Source organism: Crassostrea angulata, chromosome 1, assembly GCF_025612915.1.
Source record: "Crassostrea angulata isolate pt1a10 chromosome 1, ASM2561291v2, whole genome shotgun sequence".
In the NCBI taxonomy this organism is placed as follows: domain Eukaryota; kingdom Metazoa; phylum Mollusca; class Bivalvia; order Ostreida; family Ostreidae; genus Magallana; species Magallana angulata.
Window position 1 is genome coordinate 56,642,948 of NC_069111.1, and position 11,405 is coordinate 56,654,352.

The window sequence follows — 11,405 nt, forward strand, 5'->3', positions numbered from 1 at the left end:
ACACTTGTCATAAACACTTAAATCTATAGTTCAAGGTTACTACTTCCAAAAGATTATAGTTAGAGAAAAGAAAATCTGAAGCATCTGAAGAGAAACTTTGAGAAAAAGGACACATAAAAAAGAAATACTAATAACAAGGTGTGTAGGCCCAATTTATCTAGATGAATAATTATTGATCATGAATAATAAAGCCCAAGTTGTCTTATCCATTATCACATGCATTACGCCGTCGTGTATAATTAACCTTCAATGTAACGATACGGTACACAGCTAATAGCGCTGTCATGAAAGGCCTAAGTCGTTACCTGGTTTTCTTTTTAATATGTTTTAGTTTATTTAGAGAAACAGGATCAAGTGGCGATTCCTGTCGAAGAAATTCCGACTGTGGTGCGAACGCCTTTTGTAATGACCGTAGTGATTGTGATTGTGAGACCGGGTTTTACGACTTCTCCCCTCTTACTACAGCCCTGAGCGACGGGTGTCTCGGTGAGTTTTATCAGGAAAAAGGACTAACAGACAGACTGACGGATCAATGTACAGAAGGACAAACAAAACATAGATAGATAGATAGATAGATAGATAGATGGATGGATGGATGGATGGATGGATAGATAGATAGATAGATAGATAGATAGATAGATAGATAGATAGATAGATAGATAGATAGATAGATAGATAGATAGATAGATAGATATTGACAAGAGTGTAGAATAATGTCATTATAATGATTAACATGCTCGTAATCTGTTTATTGGTTTTTTTAAAAAGGTGTTGGTATCAATTAACATCGCATGATAAATAACTAATCATTAATTAGCGTTCTTTTTTGAAAAATACAAACATGACGCACGGGAAAAATGGGACCTCGATTGTCTTAGATAAGAAGCGGCGAAACAAGTTTAATTCCCCATAAGAGCTCGGGGCTTGACAAACGATTTATAACAGATAATCATTAATCTTACAGGCAACTGTGGTGAATTGGGAAGGACCAATCAGTGTGAGGGAAACACCCAGTGTATCCTCACACCACAGGGGTACGGAGAATGTACATGCCCAGAGAATACATTTGGACCACCAGAATGTCGTGGTAACGTAAAACAGAATATGTATTTGCAACGTATAATGTATAGCGTGTTGTCGAATCATTTGTGTCTTAATTTTAACAGGTGATTGCAAATCCAGCTTACAATGTAGTTTTAATGGCAACTGCGAAGGTGGCAAATGTGTGTGTTTTCCGGAATTTGAAGGAAAATATTGTGATGGTAATTTTTTTACGTTATAATTTACTTAATTCCTTTCCATTAACATTTTCTGTATTAATATTGGAAAGATCATTGAACTACCACTGATATATTTTGTTATATCCGCCTAATTATAAAAGTTGGAATGCTTAAAAATAATACGAAAGATGTCTCTCTCGCTTGACGTCACTTTGCCTAACTTTGCAGTTAAAACCTCAATGAAGCCTACAAGGAACTTGTACTTGTTGCTGGGAGCCGCCGCGCTTCCCCTGATACTCCTTGTTCCCGCAGCTTTTGTCAGCTCTGTGTCCTCGGGCTAATACGAAAGCGTGTATAGTGTGCTAGTATCATGCATGTAACTGTGAAATAAAATATTTAAAACGCTGTGTTTTGTTATATATGAATCTACAGTGTGAACTTTTCTATATTGAATTACAACATTGGTCGGGTTATTTATTTGTTTATTTATTTGTTTTCATTTTTTTCTACTGGGATCAGGGATGGATTACAATAAGGTCAGAGCATTATATAAAATAGAATCATTTTAAAATGTGTGAAACTGATAGAAAAGCAAACAAATGTATTTCAGTCAATGGAACCTAGACATTATTTGAGCTAAAATCATAAAACAGTCTTTAGAATATACTTGTAGTTGTTTTCAATGAATGCATACTTCATCAAAACTAAATGTTCTAATATCGAGTTACAATCGAGATCTGGTTATCTACAAGCTTTGTTTAAAAAATGAAAAACCTTGTTATTTGTTACATATATTTGTGGTTTCATTTTTAATCAAACCTTGGTTTCTTGTTTTCAATCGACTGTTAACTTCACGCCTGATTGAGTTAATTAGCTAATTAAAATTGACGTCTGAGTTTACAAATGTAAAATTTAACCCCCCAATTCCCTTACCCCACCCCCCCCCCCCCCACACACACACACACGTTGTTAAGCTGTAAGGCCCTTTGGTTTCGAATTATTTAAACAATTTAATGAATTTAGTTTACAATGAATCGGAGTTGAATGTAAAAGAAACAAATACAAAAATTAAGGAAAGGCTAATTAAAAGAAATTAAACTACCTTTCACTTTTAATTTTTTTTTTTTGGTATTTAGTAAAAAAATTTCCCTTACACTTCTTTTTTGGTTTTAATTGTTGAATCCCCCTTTGACCGATACTAAACTTTCCAAGTTCTGAATGCATCTAAGGTTCCTATCACAGTCGTTAAAGCGTCACTGTCATCATCTTCAGGTTTCAATCTCTGCCCAACACCGCATGAGGTTGATGACAAAAATGTTCGAGAGACCACAAGAGCGTTTTTCCGAAGGCTGGGATTAAGGTGCCTTACTACACCTTGAAATATTTTTTTCAAATCAGCAGAAAATTGCTTGATTATAATAGAAAACATGATGGATAAGAAGTATACATGTCAAATGTGCGAAAAAAAATGTGCACTTTTAGATAAAAAATGATATTTTGAAAAATTTCATTCAGTAAACATGAACAAAAGCCCCAGGTGGATTCGAACTCATGACCTGCGACTCACAAACCTGATACTTTAACCACTGAACTATGACGATATACATCTAAATCGATTAATACAAACAGTTTAATAGCACATTTAAATCGCCATCTTGTGACGTAGTGTCTTAAAAAGTATAAGTCTTGGTGTAGGGAAGTACCTTAAAGGAACACTTCCTGCGAAAAGAATCCAGCAAACATCATGCAGATGAACCTCCGTCGGCCGTGCACAACTTAGAGGACATAAGTTGTACAGACACAAAATTACTTGGGACCGGCACCAGGCAAATGTGGAGCATTTGAGTCTTACATTGATGCTGTTGAGGCAAACATTGAAAAGTTCCTTACCAAACAACATCACTGGCAATCTTACAAACGAGGAAATATTTGCTTTACAAAGGTTGAAAAACAGGGACGACATAGTTAATAAAAAGCGGACAAAGGATCCACAGTAGTTCTCCTAGACAAACAAGCGTATATAGCAGAGCCAACAGACAACTGACAGACGATCATTTTACAAGAAACTGGACTCTGGTCCAACCGAAGAGTTTTTAGCTCTCGTCACTGACGCCCAACCAACTGTAGACCGGGTCAATTTTATCTGCTTCCAAAAATCCACAAGGAAGATATGCATGGACACCCAATACTTAGTTAAATTGGTCATCCGTCGGAGAAAACATCTGGATTTATTAGCCATTTCAGTGCTTTATATATTCGGTTTACTGGCTTAGTATCTATATATATTAGATCCGACACCTTATAAAGATGCTAAGTGTTGTTTATTCTATTCAGTGGTATATATATATATATATAGAGAGAGAGAGAGAGAGAGAGAGAGAGAGAGAGAGAGAGATTGTTTTTAGATTTTAGATGACAATATGTGATATGACTATAACGTCATCCTGTTACAATGAGGGGCTCAAGAATATCTGAAGAATACTTTGAAGATCTTTTTTATACAGGATCTATTCTACTTTATTGTCCAGATATATTGTATGAATCCATAAAGCTGATTTTTTATGGCCATTGTTGCTTAGGTAAACGATGTGGCCCATGGGTGTCTTGCTTAATACATTTGGATGGTATGAAATTCATTATAATTCATTTGTATCTCTGGGCAGTACACCATTTTACCCATCCTTGTAAATGCTGTAAATGCACAGGACTGTTTCTGCAATGATGATGGCTTTAATAAAGATCAATACACCCATATATCGCAAAGATCACCTGAGTTACAATGGTCATAACTCTGATCAAAGCAGTTTCATGAAGTTTAATACAGAGTTATCTGGACAGTTTCGTAGAGGATGTCCTCTTTAAATTCTATTTAGTTTAGAAATTCGTCCACATACTGTATTCAATGTAACTTGTTTTGCTTCTTTTGAGTCGCTGTATTGTTTCAGCAGTTTAGTATCAAAACACTTAAATCATCAGTTAATAAGGTAACTACATGTACTTACAAAAGATCATGGTTGGAATATCTAAAGAAAATATGTGCATCTGAAGAGAAACTTTGAGAAAAAGGACACATAAAAAAGATTTTCTAATAAGAAGGTGTGCATGTCCAGTATATATATGGATGTATAGATACTGATTATGAATAATAAACCCAAGGATTTTTCCATCCTTTCATATTTACATTCAGTGTATATTTCCCCTTATGTTTGTATTAGAAATCTGCGACGTTCATTTTCGTATGAATGCACTTTACTAAAAAAAAAAAAGAAAGTTCGGGTATATTGTTGTTACCCTGTTCCGTCCGTCCGTCTGTCCCGTTTTACTTTCTCAAACTGCTCTTACATCTTATTAACCAGCAAACTGAACTCTTGGAGTTTGATTTGGGGTGTCATGTTGTTTTGTAAAAAGGTTTCAAAAATTCTCTGGTAATCCTGGCCGGGGGGGTCAAATAATTGGTAAAAAAAAATGACATTAAATCACAAAAAAATTCCTCTTCGAACTCCTCCTGCATTTTCAACAGTAGACAAATAATCTCTTAGAATATGTTTTAGGGTATCCTTTAGATGCGCAATAAGGTTTTAGAATTTTCATTTTTGTCCTGGGGGTCATTTAATGACTGAAAAAAGACGTGGTTTTTTTTTTTTTTTTTTTTTTTTTTTTTTTACAAAAAAACTGGTTTCAAAACGTCATTAATTTTTGACAGTAACCAATTGATCTTCTAGAATATGATTGGGGTGTCATATTGAAGTGTGATCAGGTTCCAGAATTTCTTTTTTATTAAGGGGATCAGTGGGCAACAAAAAAATGACGTTTTTTGCAAACAAGTATGGTTCCCAGAACTCCTCTTACAACTTTTGGTGTAGCTACGTCATCTCTTAAGATATAATTGGGGCTGTCCTATAGATATGCAATAAGATTTTAAAAATTTAAATTTCATCGAGGGAGTCAAAACGTTGCAGAAAATTGACGTTTATCACTAACAAAAAAACCCAGGGATCCAGGAACTCCTCTTATGATTTAATAGATAGACACATCATATCTTGGCACATGATAAGGACTGTTCTATAGATGTGTAGTAAGGTTTTAGAAATTTAAATTTCATCGAGGGGGGTCAAATAGTACCAGAAAATTGACGTTTATCACTACAAAAAAACATAGATCCTAGAACTCCTCTTATGACTTAATTGATAGACACATCATATCTTCGGATATGATAGGTACTGCTCTATAGATGTGCATTACGGTTTTGAAAAATTAAATTTAACCCTAAGGTCCATTACCTACATACCGCTTGATGCCCTTAAAGGATCAAGAATATATATGATTAAAGGTTGGGGATCTCAACCGTTTTCGAGATATTCGTGCACTTCCTGTTCAAGGGGTGTCATAACCACCCCCGGGGCCCATGACCTACATACCGTTCGATGCTCCTTGACACAAGGAACATGAATATATATGGTTTAAGGGTGGGATCTCAACTGCTTTGAAGATATTAAGGGATTTACTGTTCAAGGGGGGGGGGGGGGGTCAGGACCACCCACAGGGCCCATGACCTACATAACATTTGATGTCCTTGACATCAGAAACAAGAATAGATATGGTTTAAGGGTCATGATTATAACAGTTTTTGAGATATATGGTAATTTCCAATACCTGGGTGGTGGGGATGACCCCAAAGGTCAGATCTAATAAACCCCATATCTAGCCACTGCCCAGTAACAGTCAATATATGATTATGAAAACCCTATATTATTATCTTTGTCCGTGTTTAAGTTACCATTTACAACAGAGTTTACGATTCTTCCTACAAGGTTAAATGGTAGACCCCACACCTTTTTGACCCCCCCCCCCTCCTCTCCGAAAAGTGGTTGTCTAACCCCAAATGAGAAAAATCAAACTAGTGGGCACAACTAGATATGCAGGCCTATTGTATCCTAGAGTTCTGTACAATTCTGTTCAGCGATCTCTGAGAAACAAGTTCAGAGCGAGAAAGAAGAAAAAGAAGAAGATCTAGCTAGATCGTTCTCGTTGCGAGCAACGAGTGGGTCTTCTGTCCGATTTTTGAATAGATAAGATTAAATTCATCAATTCAAAGATAAAATCGTAAATCTAAGCGGAAAATGAATGAAACATTTTTGCGGCACTCGAGGCTTCAACCTGGGTAGTCTGAGCCATGTTCACGACTCTATCGACTGAGCTAATCGGACTTTGACCCTCAATATCTCGATAATGCGATGATCGATTTTAAAACAAATCACATACTGTGGTTTCATCAATATTCGTTGAATACCAATTTTCGTGGATTTCGTTGTTAAGTTGATCCACGAAATTAAATATTCATTGAATTGCAATTTCTATAACCATTTTGTATTGATTGGGTCATTGGCCACGAATTTACGTATCCTTGAAACTGTGATTTTCACTCTATTCACGAAAATTGATACCTTTGAATATTAATGAAATTACAGTATTCTGAATCAGTGAAAGGGTCACTATCAACTGTAAATATTTCAATGAAAAATAATAAAGGTACTTGGACACGATTTGACTTAAAATTTTCAAATTTTATTTTTCCATTTTCAATGTTTATATTGATTAATTTAGATGTTTAATGCTATGTCAAAATTTGAAAGCAAGACACAGAGTTCACGATTCTTTGTGTTGTGAACAAAGCTCAAATATTGTCATTTTTTAACAAATGTGTTGTATTGGTGTAAGTTTTAATCAAATGTATCTTTCTTTTGTTGATACTAGTACCGGTATTTAGTTAATTTAAATTGTTTTTACATGCCATTTTGTCTAAGAAATGGTAATTCTTTACATTACATATTTTGTAAACAACTATAAGACTCGAGCTTTGTTTACATAATAACCAATTCTTACCTTTGTATCTCGCTTGTAACTTGATTTTAACATTCAATATTTTAGTCAATCATTTAAAATGCACCAATAAACCATTTTATACATAAAAAATGAAAATAAAATTTTTGATCTCAAATCGTGTCAAAGTCCCTTTTAGAAATAAAAAAGTTGAAAAATTCAATTTTTCAAATTTCTTTTCGATGACGACTTGAAGTGACGGTGGACATTCTCTTGACCGAGGTGCACCAGAAAAACGGTAGATCTATCATCTCTGAAGATTTCAGTCCTATATCTTTACTCGTTGAGTAACGTCGCAGACAAAATTGACTTTAAAAATCGTTTAACGACGATAACTTCCGACCGCAAATGAATTTTAAAAAACTGTCACAGGGTAACAAACTTCAAATGACTAGGCATAAGCCCTGAAAATTTGAAGGAAATCAAACAAGTCATCTCCGAGAAATAGCCTGCACAAAATGTGTAAGGAAAAAAAGAATAATAATAGAATTGAAAAAGAAACAAAAGAATAATAGAAGGGTCTTCCGCTGAAGGCGGAAGACCCTAATAATAATACATGTAATAAGACCCGTACAAAACAATAAGTCTCCAAATTTCATTTGGGGGTCATGTATTTTATACCATTTGATGCATCATAATGACATTAGAAGATATTTTGTATTTTCCTGTTTCATGGGGTCAGAACAATCCCATAAGGTCATGGCCTACATTATATTTGATGCATTATAATACACTAAGAAAGAAAGACCCCTTCCTTCCTATTATAACTCATATAAAAATGATAAGTCTCTACACATACTTATACATGTGTATGTAATACACAAATTTAATACGAATTGTGTCAATATTGGGTCAACTCAATAGTGTAAGTCTGACAAATGAAAAAATAACTTTTGCAATTAAAATGACAGAAACTTTTCAAATGCGATAGGATAGGTAATGATGATAAGCTTATTTAAATATTAAAAAATGATGATACGGTTTGTAGCAAAGGCAGATCACTTAAGAAAGTGAAAGTAATACTTAATATGTGCATACCGGTGTCTCATAATATTGTGCTACTATACGCTGGCGATGGCTTGGTCATGTCCTGCGCATGCCCCCCAACTCATTGCCCAGGGTCGCCCTAAGATGGACACCCCAGGGAAAAAGAAATAGAGGCCGGCCAAAGGAGACCTGGAGAAGAACTGCCCTTAAAGATCTTAAAAGCAGAGGCCTGTCCATGGAGACAGCACCTAGAGTTGCTGCAGACCGAGCCAGGTGGAAATACCTTGTAGACGCCTCAAGCACCTGATGGCGCAGAGAGGATTGAGTGAGTGAGTGAGTGATACGTGTATTATGCTTACCTATATTGGTCAACATCATAATGATAATCCAATTAGAGCACAATATAAATCCCTTTAGCTGATCATTACAAACGAAACGTTTATGCATGTTAACTAATCCTTTTCTGCATATGAAAAACACATTTAAGTATGTATACACCACGTGAAATGAAACCCATCAAATCGAAGAGCTTGGTAAAAATAGTACCCTGTATATAATAGACATATAGAATATAAATAGACCTGTTGACCTGTGTTGCGTACGTACCTTCAGGCGGCAAAGATCAGTTATTTATAACATGCATGTATTTTTATATATGACCTATTCTTCAAAACCCACTGCACTATTTTATTATGTAAATAACAGCTTTAAGGTGGTGCAGGGTACCTGCTCATTGTTATGTATACTTCCTATTGAAATAAACAATAAAGTATAAATATAATATTTCCCCCAAAAATAATGTTACCTTACATTGAAGCGCAATGGGTTAGAGCAATTACTAGTACATGTCTGTAAGGAAATTGGAGTCCGAGGTGTATATTTGGTAATTTTACTATTACTATTAATATAAATGAGTTTTCATTGAGGGGGGGGGGGGGGGTCTGGACCCCTGACTCCCACCCCTGTGTTAAATCCGTGTACACGATTATGAACATGTAGGCAGACAGAAGCAAATCTAAAGCCGGTGTAACGTAGAATAATGACCCCCGTAGAATAACGACCGGGGGTAATTTTTCTACGTAAAATAATGACCCCCCCCCCGGTCATTATTCTACGAAGAAAATTGAACCTTTTGTCTGAAGAATAAGTGTCATTTTCATAAAAATGAGCACACTCTACATGAAGAAAAGTGACCCCTGTAGAATATTGACCCCCTTAGAGATTAAAGTTTTTCAGTATAATTTTTTGTTATTTGTGAAATAGTATTTACAATATTGTAATTTTTACTGCAGTTTACAGAAAGTAACAAAAATTATAAATCATGTTCAAATAAACTTAAAGTGAAAGAAGGGGTATATCTTTTGAAAAAATCCTTCCGTTATAACAAGATACTGACGTTGATAGGGGTATGGTTGTCATCTTAACGAGTTACATTTAAATGTATACATCTCATTATAACGAGTGACAATACATTAAAATTATTTTGAAATAAGACACGATAAAAAAAATCTGTTTATTGGCGATTAAAGAGTAGACTTGATATTGTTTATGAACTATACTTTTATTGACGATTTTCCCATACTACAAACTACTGGGTATACCAGTGCATCACCAAGAATTAATGATGAAACCAAAATTATGAAAAGTTTACTCCATTGTGAGGCATTATAACCATGGTGAAGTTAGCAGCCACTTACAGCAGCCATTCCGAGAGTACTCAAACAGAAAATATATTTAACTTTATCATCGGCATACTTTAATTAACATCAAGATGATTAATACATCAATAGGTTGTGGGAGCATTGACCACTTAGGAGGCAGTAAAGATCGTGTGATCAATATCAAGGGAGATATAAATCCCTCAGAATTACCCGGTGGTACCCGTACAGCCCAAATTTGGGACCAGGAAATAATAGCTCTATATGTCTCCTGCACTGTCCTGTAATTTGTTTGATGTACACTATAAATAAAAGATAAAGATAACGGCCCACCATTAACCACAATATCATTGTGAAGAGTTAAAAAAAGACAAAGTTCTAGTGAGCTAAATGGACACTTTTAGATATGATAGAAGCCCTCCGACCCTAATGTTATAAATATTTAAAAAAAAACTTCCTCTACTTAACGCATGTGTTTCTTAGTTCGTGTGATAAAAATCAAGGGGGATATAAACCTTCAAATGAGCCCTTTATCCCTTATCAACACTTTTAGAAATAATCACTTATTATACTCGATCAGTGTTTATTATCATCAATACAAAAATGAAGATCAATTCTGAATACTAATTTACGTGAAATATTGTTGGAATTAACATTGTCATTTGCTATAATTGTTATATTTTAATAATTTTACACTAGACTTTGGTATGTCTTTTTCTTGTAATTATAATAATGTCATGTACTTGTCTGTTCTGGACTCTGAATTAGAAATAAATGATCTGTATCTATGATTTAAAACAATATTGATATAATAATGTGGTATTGTGCATGTACTATGTCTAAATACATAAAAAAGTAATATATTGTCAGTGTTCGATACAACGATCGACCTGCCCAACCAACTCTCCGTGCAGTCCACGACGAGTGCTCTAACCATTGAAAGCATTGTTTTTGATTTGCCTGATGAGCATCGGCTTGTGCACATCGAAAGCAAGCGTTTGGCTTGCTTGATGGCAGAGTCGGTAGTGCGCAGGCCGTGAACTACAAGAAGGTTGCGTAGGTCAAGAGTTCAAACCCATGCCGGGATGGAACATTTCCAGGCACGTAGCATCAGCATCCCCCCCCCCCCCCCCTCACTTTTTCTCGCAGCAACAAATTTTTAAACCACTATTTTGGGAGTGTGTAAAAAATTGTTATAATAATAAGGATATGAGGAGTGAAATTGAAGTTATATACAACGCCAGCCCCCCCCCCCCCCCCCCCCGGATTAGGATTTTGAAGATTTGGGAAACTTTAAATTTTCCTTTTTTTTTTTTTTTTTTGCTTTTCTGGATAAGTCTCCCCCCCCTTCCCCCCACTTTCAAAAACGATGCTACATGCCTGATTTCTCTGTGCCTGATTCATATCTAATTTCTTCAGCAATGGAAGTTGTATGCTCATATGAGAGTCATTGCATGCAGTGGTTTTAAATATTTCGTACAAAAATGAAATGTATACTTACGCTCGAAAATGAGTAGACCAGTTGAAAGAGGAGAAAGCCATTCTTTAGTGATTGGCAAATAAACGTTCAGATGACTGTGATAAAACTATTGTCTTTCTTTGTAGATGCTTCAACAGTCCCAGTTGACACAAGTAACCGGTAATTAATGCTGTTTTATAT

At 35.2% G+C, this 11,405-nt stretch overlaps 1 protein-coding gene across 1 annotated transcript; it reads left to right on the top strand.

Annotated features, from left to right (window-relative positions):
• Window positions 1-240: 240 nt before the first annotated feature.
• LOC128189793 (wnt inhibitory factor 1-like) lies at window positions 241-1,621 on the top strand. Its single transcript, XM_052861591.1, has 4 exons — window positions 241-486; window positions 965-1,087; window positions 1,167-1,262; window positions 1,449-1,621. The coding sequence occupies exons 1-4, from the start codon at window positions 285-287 to the stop codon at window positions 1,559-1,561; spliced, it is 534 nt and encodes a 177-aa protein (XP_052717551.1). The 5' UTR covers window positions 241-284; the 3' UTR covers window positions 1,562-1,621.
• The last annotated feature ends 9,784 nt before the right edge of the window (window positions 1,622-11,405 follow it).

Coding starts and splice junctions, on each gene's coding strand:
- LOC128189793 (XM_052861591.1), top strand. CDS start 285: ATGAAAGGCCTAAGTCGTTACCTGGTTTTCTTTTTAATATGTTTTAGT. Junction 1,088..1,166: donor TGGACCACCAGAATGTCGTG/GTAACGTAAAAC, acceptor TAATTTTAACAG/GTGATTGCAAATCCAGCTTA. Junction 1,263..1,448: donor TGAAGGAAAATATTGTGATG/GTAATTTTTTTA, acceptor CTAACTTTGCAG/TTAAAACCTCAATGAAGCCT.